Source organism: Mytilus californianus, unplaced genomic scaffold (assembly GCF_021869535.1).
Source record: "Mytilus californianus isolate M0D057914Y unplaced genomic scaffold, xbMytCali1.0.p SCAF_5, whole genome shotgun sequence".
Classification (NCBI taxonomy): domain Eukaryota; kingdom Metazoa; phylum Mollusca; class Bivalvia; order Mytilida; family Mytilidae; genus Mytilus; species Mytilus californianus.
Genome location: NW_026262701.1, coordinates 35,294,229 through 35,316,697, shown reverse-complemented (window position 1 = coordinate 35,316,697; position 22,469 = coordinate 35,294,229). Strand labels below are relative to the sequence as shown.

At 30.9% G+C, this 22,469-nt stretch overlaps 1 protein-coding gene across 7 annotated transcripts in view; it reads right to left on the bottom strand.

Annotated features, from left to right (window-relative positions):
- Positions 1-2,399: 2,399 nt before the first annotated feature.
- The window catches only part of LOC127701469 (hemicentin-1-like), a 105,253-nt gene continuing 85,183 nt past the window's right edge, over positions 2,400-22,469 (bottom strand). For 6 of the 7 annotated variants that reach the window (XM_052205336.1, XM_052205335.1, XM_052205338.1 and 3 more), the window contains 17 exons: positions 21,714-22,019; positions 20,796-21,092; positions 19,181-19,483; positions 18,409-18,714; positions 16,625-16,924; positions 14,772-15,074; positions 13,933-14,238; positions 12,649-12,948; positions 11,534-11,788; positions 10,943-11,245; positions 10,194-10,445; positions 9,300-9,563; positions 8,598-8,726; positions 8,084-8,201; positions 7,116-7,184; positions 5,841-5,897; positions 2,400-3,396 (listed from right to left, as the gene is read on the bottom strand). In XM_052205336.1, coding sequence (XP_052061296.1) covers positions 3,123-3,396; positions 5,841-5,897; positions 7,116-7,184; positions 8,084-8,201; positions 8,598-8,726; positions 9,300-9,563; positions 10,194-10,445; positions 10,943-11,245; positions 11,534-11,788; positions 12,649-12,948; positions 13,933-14,238; positions 14,772-15,074; positions 16,625-16,924; positions 18,409-18,714; positions 19,181-19,483; positions 20,796-21,092; positions 21,714-22,019 — 4,142 coding nt within the window. In that variant the 3' untranslated portion in view covers positions 2,400-3,122. The remainder of the gene's footprint in view (positions 3,397-5,840; positions 5,898-7,115; positions 7,185-8,083; positions 8,202-8,597; positions 8,727-9,299; positions 9,564-10,193; positions 10,446-10,942; positions 11,246-11,533; positions 11,789-12,648; positions 12,949-13,932; positions 14,239-14,771; positions 15,075-16,624; positions 16,925-18,408; positions 18,715-19,180; positions 19,484-20,795; positions 21,093-21,713; positions 22,020-22,469) is intronic. The other variant, XM_052205337.1, reaches the window with a different exon arrangement.

Here is a 22,469-nt window from a genome sequence, read left to right as displayed (position 1 = left end):
ATACTAAAGATTTTATACCCCAGGAATAGATTACCTTAGCTTTATTTGGCAAAACCTTTAGGAATTTTTGGTCCTCAATGCTATTCAACTTCGTACTTTATTTGGCCTTTCAAACTTTTTTGGATTTCAGCGTCACTGTTGAGTCTTTTGTAGACGAAACGCGCCAGGTTTCTTGAAGCCTTAGAGTTACCAGAATGTTTGGAGGACTTAGGAGCAGAAGATTTTGTTTACTTTCTAAAGAAGACCTTTCTCTTCTAACTTACAGATGAAAAAGAAAAGAAGGAACTTTCCTCTACCCATTATAAACATGAAAACTAACTTTGCCTCAAAGAGGACTTGAACTTAGATTCTCTTGTACCTTTGACAAAGGCAACCCTAAGATTTTGTCAGTAAGAAGGGACTCAGCCCTTTATATAGGGTAATGTTACTTAATCTTATATGGCATTGTAATGTAAAAACTATTCATGATTATGTTGTTTTATTAATGTACACCCAACATCTCTTTTTTCAAATTATTGTACAAGATTGTAAAATTTTACCATGATGTTATTCTTTATAAAGATTTTTGTATGCCCCCACTCAGAAGGTTTCCGAAGAGAGAGAAGGGGTTGGGGTATTTATGAATCACTCTATATGTCCATCTTTGCAAACCATGTCTGGTCCAGAAGGTTCGAATGCCTTGAAGGATATAATGATACTGGAATTTATTGTTGCCCAAAACATGAGGATGTGTTGCAAATTAGGTTTAGGTTGGATTGTTGGTCTGCAAAGTAGTGGTCAATACTTTTCATAAGTACAAGGTACCATAGGATACTTTTTCTTTTGTCATATTTCTTAATATTTAGACACCTTTATTTGTTACATTTCTATTAATTACTAGTACTTGATTATTTCAGAACCTGTATAATACAATTCAGCTTATTCATAACCAAGTAATGATATTATCCTTTAAATCAAATATGCATTCATAACCAAATAATGATATTATCCTTTAAATCAAATATGGACATTTTGATGCATGCCAGATGTCTATTTACAAATTACAAATAGTCTCTGCAGAAAGATTAAAACAAACGAGCAATGCTTCTTGTTTCTGAATCCTACTTTGTTTATACTTATGACCTTACATTGCATGATTAAGATTATTGAATAAAATATTGTTTAAACCAAATAGCAAATGAATATGTATACTATGACATGAAATATAAAAACAAGAAAGTAGCTTACCATAAATCATAGACCCTAACCAATTTCACCTACTAAAGACCTACTCACAAGGTATCCTTGTACATTAAATATTGCTGTTAGCAATGAATCGTAGATCTAATCCATGATACATTTGTTTGTGAACACATAAATAGTTCACTCTCTAATTAAACCTGTACATCAAATATAAATGCCAATTTCAATTGAACTTTATGATACCTATAAAGAGTTGTTTCTGAGTTTATTTTCTCCAGTGACAGTATTCAACATACACCTGTAGCTAGCTTAGCTTCCTGTTGTAGGGAGCACATTTTGACCCAGCTTTCAAAATGATGTGCTGTTTTTTATTCCTTTGTTCAAGTCAGCAGTCATCCTGTTGGTAGTTGAACAGTGCCTTTTAGTTTTACTACATATGGTCTGGTAAAGCAAAGGGGCAGTTTTCTAAACACCTTTAACTGGGTTAAACGCACCACTTTTTTGTGACTGTGCTAAGTCAGACTATCTGGACCATGTATCATTCTAATTTGCTCGTCTATATTGGTATGCCTGGATTTTCATTTAAAAGTGTCAAGTTTTGTTTGCTTAAGTCATCTGATATACTGTGTTGTATTTTGGCAATTGCTATTATATCTTCTTATGTATCACAATGAAGCAAATACCAGAACAATGGTGCAGACATGTGTTTGTGAACACATAAAAATTTTACTTTCCAAGACTGATCTACTTAATTTGTATCTCCATATATCATATATTGTTGTTAACCAGCACCCAACTTATTGTTCAGAGAGACGGTAGAACTACATCTCAATAAAAAAATTTATATGCACTCAACATATATTTTTGCGCTCAACATATATTTATAATGGCTTTGATGTATGAAAAGTTGCTACTGATTGGAAGTTCTGTAATTCTCTGGTTAGAGTGACTGATCATTTGGCTCTACAGAAATATCAATTATAGAATGTGTTACTATGTCAACATTCATTTTCTGATTTCCTAAAAACAATCTATTGGAAATTCTGGCAGGTCCACGTTTTTGACATTGCAGTAAAGCATAGGACTTTAATTCATAGACCAACTTTATAATGTTTAATTTTGTCAGTTTTTATTGACCTCTCCTTTTTTAATTTACCTTGGAATTCGGTATTTTCATTATATTTTTTTTGGTCTGCAAATCAAAAATCAAAATGCTGTTGAATTTTATCTTTTATTTGATCTTATAAGGTGACATAGTTACAAATGATGTATACATATATATAATAAAAATCTATTGGTCTAGAAAAATATCTATATAAAACAATGTACAAAATTTTGATATAAAAATTGAGGATATGTATAACGTGGAATATTTTGATGTAAAATAAAATATCAAAAGCTTGTAATATTAAAACATAGAACAGATTTCATCCTATGGAATTCTTTGTGTGCATATACCCTGTATAAAATGAAATTAAAAACCTAGATACACATACTCAACAAACTGTCATGGAGCTATATTATGCAACATTCACTATGAGAATTCTTAAAAATTGTACAAAATTTATTAACAAAATGATAAAAAAAACAATTACATCACTAACTTGCATTTCAGAAAACAACAATAAATCTTAACAATGGAATGTTTTGATTCTTTCAGCAAATATCACATTGAAATAACAGATCTTAAGAATAACAAATATGAAATTTTCAATAAAATTTGAAATACAAATGTAGAATATTGCTATGGTACAACTTCCTGATAATTTTTAACAAAACGAAAAAAAAGTATGCATTAAGGAAGAAAACTCCTACTTTGTTTTAACTAAAATTGTTGATTCTAATTCATAAATTGAGCAAGATTAACTTGATTATTTTTTTAGCAAGAAAAATATAACGTGAAAGCAATTGAATTGTTAAATTTTATGATCAACAGTTTATTACTCAGCTTCAAAGTAGTATTCAGGTCCAGCAATAACCTCGACATCATTACCAGTTCTAGAGGAGGTAGTACGATAGATATCTCCACCTCCGTTTGATACTACTCTCTCTTCTAGCACAATCTGCTCATCCCCACGGAGTTCATCCTGATGGTGCCTGCTCTTCTTCTTCTTCCTGCGGCGACGTCTACGTTCTTCTTCATCATAAGTATATTCAATAGCTGGTAGATAATAAGGACGAGAGGCAGCAGAAGTTGTTACATATCTTTCTCCCCTAAAAAAATAAAAATTAAATTAAATGATATCATGTTCAGTGAATTTTTGAAATATTGGACTCTTTGCTAAATTTTGAGGCCACCCCTCCCCCATATCATTAACAGTATATTTGTTCAGGATTTATATTCCTTTAAATATCTTATCTATAGCTGCTATATTTGCTATAGTTGCTTACATCCATGTCAATTGAACTCTGATGGATAGATGTCCCATTGGCTATCATACCACATCTCCTTATTTTTATATTGACAAAATTCAGACCACAACAAATTTCTGTAATGTCATGGATCAATTTATAAACAACCTTATTATATACTTAGTAGTAAATACAGATAAATTGTATGTGTAATACAGTCATTGGCAAGCTTGCTGTATCAGCCACCCGTGATGATATCGATATCAGCATGGTTGCAAAGGCTTTATCACACCTTTAATCTGTATGACGTCACATCATCGATTGCAGTCACTGTTGCAAAGCAGGTTTTATCAAACCCATAATCTGTATGACGTCATGTCAAACCTCTAATCTGTATGACGTCATTTCAACCCCCCTCATCTGTATGACGTCATGTCACATAAAACACATCTACGTGAGGTATTTGTATATAATAAAGTGTATATGATATGGCTTTTTCAATATCACACACCGTAACTCTGCTCGAGGGATTATATTGGTGTCTCGTGTTGATACGGATGTGATATTGAAAAAGCCATATGATATTCTCTATTTATATCACCCATTACAACTTTCTCTAGAAATAATGACAACAAAGTTTAACACATGTACAGTGGTTTTACACAAAAGTTATTACATCCCATTGGTAATCATTGGAATCTTTAGAAACAAGACATTTATTGCAAGTCTATTCAAATACAACATGTTTAAGAGTTTAAATTTATGAAACATAGGCTAATTATATAATAATGTGTAAATAAGTTAATATTCAGTCAAGCAAATTATACCTTGCAGAATTATTATTAACCCTTTCAAAACATCTGCACTTTTAAAAGATATGTTGTTATTCTTAATATAAGCTTAATTGTAGTACCAACATTTTGTAAAAAAAGCAACAGTATAAAGGATTTCTAATAAGTCAAGCCTGGACACCCAAACAATTGTGGTCCTGAACCCTATATAGTTTTCTGACAAAAGGGGGTGCTACTAAGCCCTGTTCACACCCAACACAACCCATCCATGGTTATAAAAAATTATTTTATAGCAAAAACTTGTTTACAAATAGAAAAAAATCTATAAAATAAATATAAAAACTGATTTTTTACAGGGAGATTACTCAGTATTATAGTAGATCAATTTATCTATATTGTCATGTAAAGTTCGAATATAGAGTGCACATATTTTATTTTTTTAATTCATGAAAACATTTAATTGGCTTGTAGGTTCTCATATTTTATTTCAAAATTCTATCATTTGATTTTCTGTTTAATCATCTAAGAGTGCATTTTACTTGTACAATCATAACAAAATATCAGAATTGTGCACATGTAGCATCAAAGCTGACCAGCATGGTGATTTTATATTTTATTATACTGCAACTGTGCTATTTGGGCAGTCAAATTGAATTTACCGTATATTTATTTCTGATATACAGTCACTGACGGTATAACGCCTCGTTTGTGATATTATGTATTTCTGTAGGTTTATTTATGATGTTAATAAAGAATACTGGTTCATGGAGTTTCTAAGTTGTTCGCTTTAAATTAAAAATTGATGGTTTTTACCCAAAATATTGCATTTGGAACAGTTGTAAGAATTGCAGTATAAAGAGAATGTGTATACATTGTCTCCAAATATAATTTTTATTTGGAATCTGCTTGAACAGAATAGAAATGCTGGGCACAATGTTGCATTCGACATCCTTCTAAGCCTTGTAAATATAAATTCTATATTTTGAGAAAATGTATAGTTACTCTATAATTATATATATGTTGGGAATTGCATTATATATACGATATTTTGGTAAAGTATACAAAAACATCTTATATTTTTTGTTGCTACCATAACAGATCATGTGATTACCGCTGATTTCAATAACTGTTATCTTTTTAAATTACTATTTTTTTTAGAAATTAGATTAAGAATAAATCAGACCATGTGCAAGAAAATATATTGGTTTGTTTGAAATCTTTTCTCTAATCCTTGAGTACAATCTGGGTACAGAATGGACAATTAAAAATCTCTCTTGGTTGTAAGAATAATTTTTTCATATTTCTGTAAACACCAGTGTAATCATTTTCAATCACTTTTAATGACCCTCTTTCACAACAGCAAGAACAATACTTCATAGAATCTCGGAGTCTTTACTTTAAATTTTTTAGCTATTGCAAATCCTTACTTATTGTTTGATAATCATATTTTTGTGTTTACTATGGCAGCGCCGAGACTTCCTATACAGAAATAGGACAGATATATCTTGTACTTACACATCATATTCAGGTCTTACGACTCGGTACTTAGTAATCTCGTATTCATTCTGAGGTCTGCAATAAAAACATGTTAGTTAGGAATATTAAGAAGCAAAGCTAGACTTTGGAAATACACCTTGTAAGCTTTAGTACAGATTTAGTATAAACTAAATGATAAGCATTTTAAACATTCAGTCATTTAAGGTCAGAAAACTATCTGAAAAATTGCATTTTTCAAAATTCATAAAAATTGCCAAACAAATTGCAAAGCATGATTTTGCTTTTTGAAGAACATTTTTTTTTGTAAGATAGGAATCCCCCAGACACTGAAAAAAGATGTGAACAAAGACCATATTCCTAAATCATAACAAAATATAAACCTAAATTTTTAAATCAATAACATACCAATTATTCGATCAATGACTTAAAAATTCCAGCCAGATCAATTTTTTTGTAATTTTTTTCCAAAGACTATGAAGCAGTCAATAATAGATCAACCTGAAGGAAACACAACTCTATCTCAGATTAAGATATATTCAAATGCATACAAAAAAAAGGCCAATGTCTACAGGAACCATGGAAAAAGTACAAAAACTGTGTACAAAACCTTTTAGGTTAAAAAACAAAAAAATAAATTTGAAGCAATGATAAGTATGATATTCAATGATTCCCATTATATAAATAATAATAAGCTATTAGGATTGTTTACATTTTGTATATTATATTATATATAAGGTTATAAACATTCTGGAATGAATACCAGCCATAAGATTACTGCTGTGGATTAAAAGTAAATACTAACAAAACTTTCTTATAAAGTACAGACAAGAGCAGACATGGTCTATTTGTCAATGAGACAGATTAGAAAAGGGGTCTTTAAAGAACAAATTAAAATGTATTTGGACTGTCATTACAAATTCAACAATATATGTTTCTCTCATAACATTTTTTTTTTACCTTAAGCATGTAATTAACTTGAACTAATTAAAAAAATCAATGATTTACAGGTTGAAATGGCATATAAATCCAGTTACAAACTTTTTTTATGGGTAAAATGTTAATTTGTACTCTGCCATTCAATTCCAAATCAGTAATCTTATTCTAACCTGCAATTATAAAGGTCAGGGCAAATGTACAAATAAAAAGTATGACAAACGAAAAGGATATATATATATATCTTATTTCTTGACCATAAAATATATAATCATATATGGGCTTTAAAATTACTGGGTTTCAATAGTGAACAATTTTTCGTAGAAACTTTGACGGACTGAATATATTCTAATGTCTTACCTTGCAGCACCATAGGCCATTGGAACTGTATCTACATAGACATCTCTCTTAGATATCATTGATGGCTCCCTGAAAACAAAAATCAATAAATATATTATCTAATCAATGTGACTTGTAAATTAATAGAATTCAAGGATAAAACAAATATGGACTGCACTCTTGACATATACAATATAAAACCAAGAATTTGCACTAACAAAAGTTAAATCTCTATATAATATCCATCTTTATTATACTTCACGTTAAAATGCCATATTTTGATTGGCTAATACAAGGGTGTTTATTTACTATATTACCCTTCATGGAGACCCTTGATCAAGTGTGTGCTTTATTAAATACGACTCTATCCTATGGCAAATACTCTATTACCCTTCACGGTGACGCTTGATCAAGTGTGTGTTTTATTAAATATGACTCTATCCTATGGCAAATACTCTATTACCCTTCACGGAGAAGCTTGATCAAGTGTGCGCTTTATTAAATACAGATGGTTGTTATGTACAAGACGACATAGTTTATTACTTTGAATTTGAAATTTAATCGACAGTAATAACAGAACATTCAGTATAATAAATTAAATAACACATATCTGAGAGGGTGATAGAGCAGATTGTTACCCCTCGAAAATACATTGTTGACCTTGGCTTCGCCTCAGTTGACAATGTTTTCTTGGGGTAACAATCTGCTCTATCACCCTCTCAGCTATGTGTTATTTATATAGTGATAAGATCTTTCCAGCGTACTTTGCCACAATTAATTTATGCAATTTTTTAATTCACAATAGAGAAGATCCAAGTCTGACATATTCACAACATTTTATATTTGCATATTGTTTCTACTTGCAAAAGTTGCAAAACTAAATTGCTTGCAAAAAAAAGTCGGTTTAGTTCAATCAAAAGCAATTAGAACAACAACAAAAAAAACAACATAGCTTATTTTAAGTTACATTAGAGAAGCCAAAATCCTACCTAGTGACAACAGTAGGTACTTCATAGAATCTTGGAATATCAAGTTTTTCATGATCAGGTGTAATACGTCTTTCTTTGTCTTTACCAGCTCCAGCCCCAAAGCACATTGCACAACAACCTGAAAAATAAATATACAGCATATCATTATCATTCATCATTTTACCTATATAATACCAGGGTAATTGTTGTAAGTATTTTTTTCTTTAAAATTGAAATATTCTAATGTCGTTTAAATAGATATAAGCTGAACTAAAATACCCAATCGGCAATAAAGGACAGGTAATGCATGTGCGATGATACATGTCAACATGCTGTGTATTAATAATCCATTTTTCTTGTTAATAAAAATATCACGTAATTGTTGCTAGTATTTTTTTCTTTAAAATTGAAATATTCTAATGTCGATTAAATATTCAACTGAGATTTTTGAATCATCTGACCAAATTAACTCTTATTTCTGAAATCCTTTATTAAAGCAATCTTATATTTGAAAAACAACACAAGATAATCTTACCTTGTAGTATACAACATACACATAGAACAATCAACAACAGGATGAAGAAGAGGATTCCCAAACATATAGCTGCTATTTCTCCTCCAGTCAACCCTGCTGAGGCCACTGATGCTCCAGTTCCTGGAGTTACTATCAAAAACAAACAAAATTTATAATTAATATAACAATTCAATTAAACAATGCTACTTTTCTGAAAAATGGGATTGTCAATCTATATATATATTGACACAAAAAACCCAACATGCTACAAGTTGCAAGTGCATGATATCATTGGTCATCTTCAACGGAATTATTGATTTTTTTTCTTTCTTTTTACTTATTTGCACGCTTCATTTTGACAATGACATTTTTTGTGTGTGAAAAGTAGAGGAAGAGAGATATGTATGAAGTAAACTAAGTATCATTTCTTTAGGTAAATTTGAAATCACTTTCAACAATACCTATTAAAAAAAAAATCAGTCTGTATTTTCTATCATAGAAGTAGCCCATCAAACACCTTGTCTTATGAATAATCAAATGAAGGCTTTATAACTGAATAACCATTAAAAAAAATACTTAGTTATTAGATCAATTCTAACACAGATGACATTTAAAAATTTTCTCACAGTCTAGTAGTGCATACTTGAACAGCTTTACTTTATTGTTGTAGACAACCTCCATTTAAAAACTGCACCAATTTAATATTGGTATATCTGCACTCACCTCCTGACCCTACGGAAACACTGAAATGAATGTCTGCGGAGTGTCCAACTTCATTGTATGCAATACAAGTGTACTGTCCAGCATCTTGTTCACTATTCATGTCAACAGTGTATAATTTTTCATTCTGTCCTTCCAAAATGAATCCATTGTATTTCCACTGCCAAGAGATAGCAGAGGGATTGGCAGCAGTATCACATGACAAAGTAATTGGAGAATTCAGACCTTGGCTGAATGAATTTGTGGTAACAGCACTGACGGGTATATCTGTAAATAAAATCTCAGAATTTACATGTGTACAAAAAAGTTACAAAGGAAAAAAATTGTTTTAATTTCTTTAAATGTTACCTGTAAAATCAGAGAAAGATGGCAAATACATTCTGCTATATATCCCTGCTTTTTTTTAGGGGTAGGGTTTAAGGTTGTGATTTTTGCATTGGATATTAACTATTATTTAAAAAAAAACTTTGTTTTCAGCTCTTTATATGTTAAAATTCAATAATGATTTCAAACTACCTTAGACATTACACCTTTAGCAAAAAGTTGGTATTTTACACCTAGTATTTAGCAGAATTAACACAGCGATATAAGCTTATTGAATAAACACAGCAATATAAGCTTATTGGTTCTTTCACACTGATCACATTATATTTATAAACTAAACAAACTTGACAGGGTAAAAAATTCAAAGTCCACTCTTCTTTTGCTAACATATGAAAAAAAACAATGTTGTGCTATGAGAAACCCTAAAAATAATTCAGTTAGTATAAGGTAAGGAGGTGTACAATGTTTTTATTAGGTACTGACAGTCTTCAAATGATATGGAATGAGTTGGGAGATATTAAATATCATCAATGGACCAGACATATCTATAAATATTGACCCATCAATACTTACATTTAACATCTACATCAATTGTTGCCTGCTGTTCCCCTGCACTATTATAAGCCTTACAGGTATACAGTCCATCATGAGGGGTCCATACTGAGTTTTGTACAGTGTAGGTCTGTCCATCTCCTACTTTAGTATCATCGTGGTACCATTCATATTGAGGAGAAGGATTAGCTGTAGCATTACAGAACATGGAGAAACTGTTTCCTTCTAGGACAGTAATACCATTTGGTGTTATCATGATGCCGAAAGGTGCAACTGCAATATACAAAGTATTTATTCAAAATTAAAATGTGATCCATGTATATGTCTTGCTTTACCTCCATCAGGAACATTCAAAAGTTAAAAAATCAGTAAAAACTACCAGACTTTCAACCAAAATGATTTAAAAATTTCCATTATCAGACAAGTATGTAAAAAAAAAAGGAATACTGGTTCTGTGGATTCATTTATTTTCGTGGGTACCAATTTTCGTGGATTGCGGAAAACTTGCATATTCTTTGATATTTGAATTAGTGGTTTTGCCAAAGTATGCATGTATTCTTATAGAAAATTCGTAATTCGTTAGACATTGGAATTCGTTGTTTTAGGGTTACCGCGAAATCCACGAAAATTGGTATCCAACGAATAATAATGAATCCACAGTAATGTAATAAAAGCACGGAAAAGTTTCTTAACTTACAGTATATGTAATCTGAATCCAACTTTAAACACAAAAAGTAACAGACAGCAGTAAAATAATACATCAAACCTACCGGTCAAGTCTACATCCACTTTTCCAAGATTAGAATGACCAACTCCAACAGAGTTCGTGACTGAGCATCTGTAATCGGCAATATCTGATGCTTCTAAATCTAAAATGGTCAGACTAGGATGAGTAACAGTGGCTCCTTGATATTTGTTGCCATTCAGATTAAGTTGACTTGATTGTCCACCAACTAATTTGGTCCAATAAACACTTGTTGCAAATGGATTAGATGTGAATTCACATGGAATTTCAACAGACTGGCCCTTCTTTCCTTGAACGGGTGTAGTTGTAATTGTCACCTTTGGTTTAACTAAAACAAAAACAGAGATGACTTAAATAATTTGAGCAAAATTTTATCATTGGCTGTTTTGTAGAAAATATCAAAACAATATTTACTGTTAATACTCTGTCATTACTTAATAATCATATATCAGGAACTTATATAAATATATATACTCAAATATGTATAATTCTCTTAAATAAGACTCAGGCACTAAAAAGGAAGGTATATTCATCTCCCTTAAATTTCAATAATCTTGATTAATAAATTGACTAGTAATGTGTTTTTGTTCTTCACCAGTTGTAAAAGAGAACTTACAATGTACAGTAACAGTGGTCTGAACTTCTCCGGAACCCATTGTATTAATAGCTTTACAAATATATGTCCCTTTGTGACTCTCCTGTGCATTGTTTATTGTCAGTACAGCAGAATTGGAAATGACATTATCAGATCCAAGTTTTCTCCATTCGAATGTAGGATTTGGGTTTCCTGTAGCAGTGCATGTGGCACTGATAACCTCCCCTTCCTCCACAGTGATTGGACTTGGGTTGATTGCAAGATTGGTTGGTGGATCTGAAATCAAAAGAGATTATTGTTAAATTACAAGGCATTATTTCAAATTAGCTAACAGGCATGCATGACTGTTTTCAATGAGATTTTATAGTGCTGAAGGAAAAATGTATTAGGCAAACAATCATTTCTAAAATTAAATTTGAAGTTGGGAAGCACATCATACTAGAAATGTGCGCACAATCAATGCTTTTACAACCCCATGAAATTATAAAAAAAACATTCAATTATTACAATTACATTTTTATGCTATGATCATGAAATGAGATATATCACGCTTTCTATTTGTTTTTCTATGTATTATGTTAACCGTTTCAGATAGCACGTGCAGTCATAGCTGTTGTATTATATACAGAAATATAATATGATATTGTAATGCCTCACAATTGTTGTCAGAAAATCAAAATTACGGATTCAAATGAAACATACAAGCATTTTTATTCACCTGTTCTAGGTCAGGATCCTGTTGTTCAGTGGTTGTCCTTTGTTGGTGTGGTTCATAGGTGTTTCTCGTTTCTCGTTTTTTTTTATAGATTAGACTGTTGGTTTTCCTGTTTGAATGGTTTTACACTAGTCATTTTGGGGCCCTTTATAGCTTGCTGTTTGGTGAGTGCCAAGGCTCTGTGTCGAAGGCCGTACTTTGACCTATAATTGTTAACTTTTTATACATTGTGACTTGGATGGAGAGTTGTCTCATTGGCACTCATACCACATCTTCTTATTTATATGTAATACAATTAAAGAGTAATGTGCAGAATTAATACAATACAAGTAATACATCTGAAAATATACAACAAATATTTGTCATAGCTTAAAACACAAGAAAAAAGTGAGGCTATGTATCTGTTATAATCTATTTTTACCTCCAACTGTATTCAAAAAGACTGGACTGCTTTCAGCTGTTCCTTCAGCATTTGTAGCCTCACATTTGTAACTACCCCTGTCTACTTCTTCTACAGGATTAATGGTCAGACTTGGTGTTTGAACTGAGCCCCCAGTGTATCGGTTATTGTTATTTATATCAATAACACTCTCAGCATTATTGGTGATAAACTTCCATCTAATCATGGTGGCGCCTGGATTGGCTGTTACAACACATGTGATGGTGACAGGATCGCCTAATCTTACTGAATTAGGAATACTAGCAGTCACTATTGGTGGATCTGAAGTAAAAGGAGAAGACAATCATCAGTTTGTTGAACATGTGGCTTATCAATTTTGCAATTTTTCAGCAAATAAAATATAGAATGTGAATTTGAAATTTATATTTTTATAAATTTTGTATGTCCAAAGCACTTTTTTGGTAAAATTTTAGGTAAATTATTACATTTCTTCAATTGATTAAATAAAAATAATTTGTTATACAAAAGTTAAATACAATCCTCCTATTCTTCAGTTGGTAATAGAATTTATCATAAAAATCAGGAGAATATAATCAAATCCATATCATATTTTCTATTTTAAGGATGTTTGCTACTCAGTTTTAATATAACAAGCTTTTTAAAAGACTGTTATAAATTGATAGTATATAAATAAAGAAACTAAAAAAGCAGAAAAAAATAAAGGGTCCGTGTGCTTGTTTTCGAGATATAAGCCATTGAAAATTAGGCGGGAAATGATTGTTTCTAGATTTTTCATACTTTTAACATTGTCTGCTTTTCTCTTTTAAAAACTATGAAAAAATAACAAGGATTTTATAAGATTTCCAAATATGGCTTTTAAAACAATATGTAATCAAATTATGAAAAGAAAAGTAGGGATTAGTTGACAAAATTTTTAATGGCAACACACATGGATAAAACCAGAGGATTCCGAAAATCTGTCAAAAATTCAAAAACAAGAGGAGCGAACATCCTTAATATGACATGTTGCTTTCACTTTGTAAACAACAGCATGATAAAATTCTCAATAAATCTATATTTAGTGCAGGCTCATAGATGTGCATATTCATGGCTGCTACAGTTTACCCCCATGGAAGTTTACATGTATGGTAAACACTATGTTGATTTTGCTATGTGAAAATTGTGATTGAAAAAAAAAACCTACAAATTCCTATTCTAATGCATAACAAAAAGAATAAAAGCATTTGAAACCACTGAATTGACTAAGTAATATGATGTGAAGCATCTGTAAAGGTATCAACATACTTCCAATAACATTTAAGAATGAAGGAGAAGAAGCTGATCCAGTTCCAACGATATTAACAGCGAAACAATTGTACTGTGCTTCATCTGCCTCCTCCACATTGTAGATGATGAGCGATGGGGAGTTTACATTACCGCCACCATAATCACTGGTCCCCTGTGGTATTTGCTGTGCAGCATTATTGCCGACTTTTTTGGTCCAGTATACTTGTGTGTGTTGTGGATTTGATTGAATATTACATGGAATAGTAATATCATTGCCAACATTTATAGTGTATTGAGCCTGAGGAATGGTAACGACAGGTTTACCTGTAAAAATATATGTCAAAATTGTTAGAAAATTGATAGTGGCTCTATATTAACATATGTACACAAAATATTATTTAACTGCATAAAAGATATATAGCTACAATTATATGTAGTTAGACATATAGATTCTACCACTGTATTGTGTGTGAAACGATATTTCTCCGCTTGAAACAGTTTTAAAATTTTAACATTTATAACGTAAGGTTTGCTGTGCATTTAATATATATTCAAAATTTAACTGTCGAGAGTCTTATTATAAAAGATAAGTTGGTGGAATCTGTTACTGTTATGATTTTAGACAATACGCAAACCTTAATTTCTTTTTCAATGTTTCTCTAAAAGATTGTGTTCTTACTATATGACATCATCAGGCACTGTCATCTTTTTTTTCATGATGTTGTTATAACAAAAATCAGAGGAATGTTAGATTTATTTACTTGCTTCGACAGTATAAGTTCCTTGACTACTCCCAGTCTCTGACAAAGTCTTATAAAGCTATTAATTTACTTCCTACAACAGTTAGAGTAACTTACTTCCTGCGACAGTAAGAGTTCCTTGACTACTTTGACCAGTTCCAACAGAGTTGGCAGCAAAACAAACATAATTAGCAGCATCACTTGTATCAGCTCTGATTATATAAAGTGATGGTGATGCCACTGTTCCTCCACCATATTTGTTTGTGTTTGACATGTCAATAGTAACAGTTTGTCCTCCCGAAATCTTCTGCCAATATACAGACGTGTGAGATGGATTAGCCGAGACAACACATCCAATGGTAACGTTATTTCCATAGTTGACAGTCATGGCATTCTGGGTCAAACTGACACTTGGAGTGTCTGAAAATTAATTGATAAACATGAGAAATAGGACTTTAGTTTAGTACATAAAATACTGTTTTAAAAACTCTCTTCAAAAGCTTTAAATAATTCTACAGTAATTCATCATTCACGTACACGTTTTTTTTATGTTTTACAGGTATATGCTTATCCAAGTTTTCTTTTGTTTCAACTTGAATAACTTTTGTTCCCGACATTTCTTTTGTATTTATTCATCACGTCCTTTTTCTATTTTCATCTAATACTTCAAAAGCAACAAATAAAAATATCCAAGATACATAAAAACCTTTTTGTTCTTTTTTCTTTTTTTGGCTTGATTGTGTTGTTCTGTTGCTGTTGCATTAACATGTCTCATGTCTCCTTTTGTCTTATTTAAACATGAATACTTCCAAGAACTAGTATTTTATAGTCATTTTGTTTTAAAACTCATTGCAAAGTTCCATCTTTTTTTATGAGCATGTCTTTTGTAATTGTATATCATGCTATGAACAAATCTACAATACATAATAATAATAGCGGTTGTGCATTTTCCACCTTTCTTTACAGTCAATAATTCTGTTTACCTAAAAGCAGAATATATGGAATAAACAGTAGCTTTTCTTGTTTAATAACAGCAATCCAAAGCACATGCATAACAAACTACTCAAAACAGATCTAAGCATGCAAAGCACAGCAATGTACTATGAATAAAAGCCAGAAATGGAAAATATTTGCTTTCCGAACATAATATTATCAAAAACAAATAGCTAATAATAAATTCTACTAACAGTATTATAACAAAATTCTTGCAATTCAATTATGATCATTTCTTTATCATTTATGAATATCATAGTTCAATATATATTAATGATTTTAATAGTATGTATTTTCTTACTTTTCCATTTCAACGTATTTTCAAATTTATTAATTTATTAATTTATTAATCAAGACTTGATAAAAATTAATTTGATTCATATACCAAGTGGTTATCCAGACATAATAATTTGTCATGTTTTTATTTCAAATAATGATAATAAAATTTGAAATTATATTTGAAGTAAGATTTTTAATTAAATATTTAACATTAACTTTTCTTAAAATTGAGGAAATTGCTGTAATAGAACATTTTTAATTTTCATACAGTTGCCTAATAATTCCAGAATTCTAACTATAATTCAAGATGTACTGAAAACTTCATTTTTCTTTTTCCAAACCATCTAAAGATCACATGGCCTTTCACCTCAATTTTTATCTTTTTATGCTTTCAAGTAAAACATAAAAATAATTGAATGCAATTAGAATTTTTATACTTTTAAGGGCAAATTTTCAACCTTAAATACCTTAAATACATCAAATACTATATCTACACTACAGTACATTCCATCTACAAAGCACGCTAACTTACATAAAAAAGCAAGTGAATCCATCAGGATCTGGTCGGGTCTATATGAAATGCTGTTAAACTATCAACTACATAATGGAGATACATGTACAATCAGCAATTATTATTATCATATAAAACACAAGTTAATTGGATGAATGCTGGAACCTGAAAATTGAAAAATACTCACTACCAGAGACAGCTAAGACAACCTGAGTACTTGATCCCGTCCCCACAGTGTTTGTTGCATAACAGTAGTATGTTCCTGCATCAGCAAACTGAGCATTAGAAATGGTGAGACTAGGAGTGCTAATTGAAGATCCACTGTATTTTCCTCCATTAATAGTTATTGTTTGTGTATTGCCTCCTGTAACCTTCTGCCAATATACTGAATTATGGGTTGGATCAGCAGTAACTTGGCAAGCTAGAGTGATAGAGCCATCAACATTGACAGTGTATGCTGATGTTGGTACAGTGACAATAGGTATATCTGAAACATTAATAAACATCAAATATAACAGTGCAATCTATACAAGTTTAAGAATCTAAATATTAAGTGTATACTTTTTCTACAACTATACTCTAAGTCACTGACAAATTCTAATAGGAAACTCTCTACAAGAATTCAAATATGAAATTTCATACTTTTTCTCCAACTTAATGAATGAAACAAAATTGATTCATAATTTGATAAAAAAATAAAAAAATAAATTGTCTCGATCAAAACAACAAGTTTTATCGGCAATTTGCACATTTTCCCTTTGATCTTACAGTCTAATATTTTTAAAATCACGGACAGGTCTTGCTATTCGAAAATATTAGGCAAGGACGTCATGTGCGCAAGTCAATCCGCGTCAATTTATAAATGAAATGCACACGACTTCATTCATACAACCGATCAACTATCCCAATGTTTTGTACACATTAAAGTAGTTTTACTAACTATTTCATTTTACTCCATATTCTCAACTAAAAAAACAAAAAGTTAAGATAAATTGCAGATAAAAAGAATAATGGCATTTTATTTTTTTATACCAACTTCATCAGCTCGAATATCATCTCACCCTAGCGGGCTTGCTTGATATTCTGGCTGATAAAGTCAGTATCAAAAGCAAAAATGCCGCTATTCTATATGTAGGAGATTTCCTATTCTATATGTATGAGATCTCCTATTCTATATGTATGAGATCTCCTACTTGATAAATTGACTTATTGTTAGGTGGATAAGTTGAGTGATGGTATGCTAATGGCTATTCAGATTTTCACATCACAGGCAATGATAGCTCATACTGCCTCCACATGACATTTGAACAATGAAATATAAAGTAATCTCATATGGAAAATTGTGACATTTCATATGTAAAAAAGCCATGACATCAAACCATGACAATATTTGAAATAATTTATTAAACATGATTTATAGTATATAAAACTATTAAAATATAATGATACAGATGATCAAAACTGAAATAATTTCTTTTAAGTAAATATTCAGATAACGTAGATTCTACAGGATTAAAAAAAAATAATAATAATAATAATGCTCTCTAATAATTTAACCAAAATTTATTGAATTATGCTTCTCAGTATTTTTTGTCATCAAGTGAATTATGTCCTCTTCCCAGTAAAGACTATAACTTGTGTTGAAATATAATTACAGAATCAAATACATTAACTTGGAGAAGACTTTCTAGTAAGGTCGATACTGAGAGGACAGAGATTTTATCAATAACACCATATTATGTATTCATTTTTATTCGTGGGATACCAATTTTTGTGGATTTGATGGGAGTACGTGAACCATAAAGTTAAATGTTCAACAAAGAACACATTTTCGGAAGGCTTGTGTGTAGAGTTTGGCAAAACCAGGAAATCAAGTTTACACAACAAAAAAAACCACATTTTCCCCTCAATCTGTGAAAATTGGTATCCAGGAAAATAAATGAATGAACAGGAATTAACTTTGTTACTTACTTCCAACTACATCAAGATTGGTTGTTGTACTAATTCCAGTACCGACACTGTTTGTAACTTTACATTTGTAATTTCCTTCGTCACTCTCCTCAGCATTATAAATAATAAGTGATGGTGAACTAACTGTAGAACCACCATATTTATTATTATTGGTGGTATCTCCAATGTCTACGACAGAGTTTCCATTAGTTCTCTCCCATCTGACCATGGTTGCAGCAGGATTGGCAGTGTATGAACACTGTAGTGTGATATCTGATCCTTTGTTGGCCGAGTATGATGACTGGTCTACAGTTACAGTTGGTATACCTAAGTTAAAAATCGAAGTAGTTTTTTAAGGTTTTTTTTTATTATACAGCAATCATCAAAATATATTGGTCAGACCACACCAACCACCAAGACCAGACTACTCTGGGTAAAAAAGATAAAACAAGAAGTAAATTTTAGGTGAAAATTTGTAGCCAGGAAAATTCATGTGAAATGCATCAAAGTTTTTCTAAGAATGAATAATCTAATATGTACTAGGATAGAAGTTAAAATCATCAATGAATGTATGAATTGTTTGACAAATATCAATTTCCTTAATAGCTGTAATGTAAAAAATTCTTTCGCAAATTTCAGTACAAATTTCAAATAATATGTATCTAATGTATCATGTATTAATACATTAAAATCTAAATCTGATGATGAAACAACCATTTATAATTTTCAACTGCAATTTGATTGTTTTTCTTTAACAAGTGTATTAATTAAGCTACAACAGTTTTAGACATACTTCCTACAACTGTCAAGAATGTCTGCTGGCTTTGTCCAGTTCCTACAGCATTTGTGGCCAAACAAACATATCGTCCTTCATCAGATTTCATGGTCTGACTGATGACCAGAGATGGTGAATTTACAGCACTACCAGTGTATCGACTGTTTGTCATATCGATATCGACAGCATTACCATTGTTATCAACTCTCTGCCATTTTACAGATGTATGGAAAGGGTTTGCTTGCACATTACATTGTAATGTAATTGAATTGCCTATGTTGACTGAGTAAGCATTTGATGCAACATTGACCACAGGAGCACCTAAACAAAACAATATTAATCAGATATTTATATCATGTTCAAAGTTCCAAATGTCAGTGTCACAAAGATTACTACTTGCAGTCAAATGCACCATTATTCTTAAATTTGGTACTAATTTTAAGTCAAAGCCAAAATAATTTAACAGTCAGAACATATTTTGCTGTTTTTGTAATTAATGACATTCTGCACATATAGAAAAACCAAAAATTCATCAAATAAAGAAAATGCACAGCCTTTTTGTAATAATGATTTGAGAGAATCGTATTGAGTACAAGAGTAATTGTATTTTTGCATTATAATCTCATTAAACATAACCCCTTGGTTCCACTAAAAATATGTTCAAAATTATAGTCTTCTGTTCAGGTCATACTGCTTTTCAGCTTTCCAGGTGTTCATTCTAAAATGAAATAACTAATTATTACTATATAAATTTTACCTGATCAGGTATGGTTAAAACAGTTAGGTAATTGAAGGATGTTCTATTTAAGAAAAGGTAAACCTTTGTACAATATGACTTTCACAACAGAAAACTTTTTTTAAGTTCTCTTAAACTCATGAGTGTATAACATTTTTGTGTACCTTACAATAAATAAAATGCCCTAAACTAAGTAGCTGTTTTAGCTGAGCAGGTGAAATTAACTCAGTAATATCTACTTAAAGTATTGCAACTATTCCTGTAAACAGAAAGTCACATTTTTAAAACCTTTAGGTTCATCAAATATTCTTCTATCACACTTTCAGTTTTCTGTAAATTAAATAAAGCTATGAATATTTTTTTTCTGCAAACTAAACCTACAACGGAATTCAAATAAAAAGTTTGAAAAATTTCTGAAACAAAACATTCAATTAGTGTAAATTTTCAGACCAATACATAATGTTTATAGGGCTGCAAGGTTGAATACATGTCGTTCTTGTCCATATTTCAGTTAGTTCACAACTTAAACCAATGGTTATAACCTCACCCATTTTAACATAGATTGTCTCCTATTTGAAAATGTCTTTTATTCCACAAAGGGAAAAAAAACCAATGGTATATCTTGTTTTTCACCTTACTATAAAGAATTAATAATTTTTCATATGTTTTAGTGAATTTACCAAGCGTAAACAAAGTTAAAAACATGTATTCTGAATTCTTCTGCAAAAATAGGAAAATAGGAAACAATCTATGAAATATGAGATAACCAAAACCACATCAAAGAAAAGGTGTTAAAATCTGTAGCTGATCATAATATTCACACCCTGCTATTAACATTAAAAGTGAAAGCAAAACACAGTTAAAACACCGTGACTTAGTAGCTAGCATTTGACTTACTGCCGACCACATTTAATAAAGTTTGTGCACTCTCCCCAGTACCGACACTATTTGAGGCATAACACTTATAGTCTCCGATGTCTCCGGCTACTGTGTTAGTGATTGTTAGAGATGGGTTAGATACAGATGATCCGGTGTATCTATTGCTTGACGGGAGGTCTGTAAATACGCCATTCACATTCCTTCTCCAGTACACGACTGTGTGGGCAGGATTGGCTGTAACGGTACACATCAAGGTGATTGTTTGACCGATAGTAACACTGTACTGGCTCTGACCAATGTTCACCACAGGTATTGCTGAAAAATATTAAGAAAGAGTTAATTAGGAATATATATTTATCAAAAAGTTATTTAATTGTGAGTTCCAATTAATTTTTTATTCTGATTAGTTGTATGTATCAAAAAGTTATTGAATTGTAAGTTCCCAAAAAACAATTTTATGTTTAGTTCTTTGTATAATATTTATCTCAAGTATATTTACTGGTCTTTGATCTATGATTGAAAACTGACGGTTTACCTCTATTATATCATTTGTTTTTGTTAAGTGTAGTTAGGCTGTTGCCCAATGATGTCTACCCAACATCCCCTTGTATTCATTTTTACCAAATCTCTTTTCTTACTCATTTTGTCAAAACATAACAAATTTCAAATTTGCTATGATATCTTATTGAATGTTTTTTTTTTCTTTCTTTCTTGTAAAAGAGATGCCAAACAAGTACCAATTTCCTTTTCTTCTAGTTAGCAAATCTTTTTGTATAAAAAATATCAAATGAATTATTTCTCTACTTAATCAATGTCTTACAAAATCTGAATCCAAACGGTCATATCTATTTTTTGTGGATGGGGAAGTAGAGGCATAGATTTGGCTTGATGGATAAAATGTATTCAATAAACACATATATAAGATTGTTTACTCACTTCCAACAACATCTAAGTTGACCTGTGAACTGACTGTAGTGCCGACAGCATTTGTAGCTTGACAAGTATATGCAGACTCATCAGTATTCTGGGCATTATAAATGGTCAATGATGGTACACTAAGGCTACCACCGGCATACTTTGTTGGATTGTTTGTTACATCCACAGGCGTTGATGTGCCACTAGAGCTTACTTTGTTCCAGCGTACCATGGTAGCAGAAGGTGTTGCAATAACTGTGCACTGCAGTGTGACAGAATTTCCTAGCGTCACGGAAACGGTTGTATCAACATTAACTGCTGGTCTACCTAAAAAATGGAAAACAAACCTTATTTAAATACTGTGGATTTTAGGTGCATTTCATTGTATACAATTAAACCTTGAACTATAATATTGAAGAATTAAATAACTTAGGTATATTTTTAAAATCAGCAGAAAAACTTAGAATTTAATTGCATTATATAGAATAATTGTTCTCACATATTGTGTTTATTAAAGTATATCATTCTCCTCTCGTATTTCGTATTTTGTATTATATTTTATTTCATGTACACCTTTATATTTATATGTTGTGTAACTCAAGAACATTTTGTAAAAATTCTTATTATTGGTGCATATAAAATTATTATTTTTATGTGTATGTATCCTATAAGCTGTATTGCATTTGGAATAAATCATTATATTATAACTATTTAAAGAATGAAAATTCTCTAGGTCTGTAACCTTTGCAAACCAAAAACCTGTTAAATAGGAAAAAA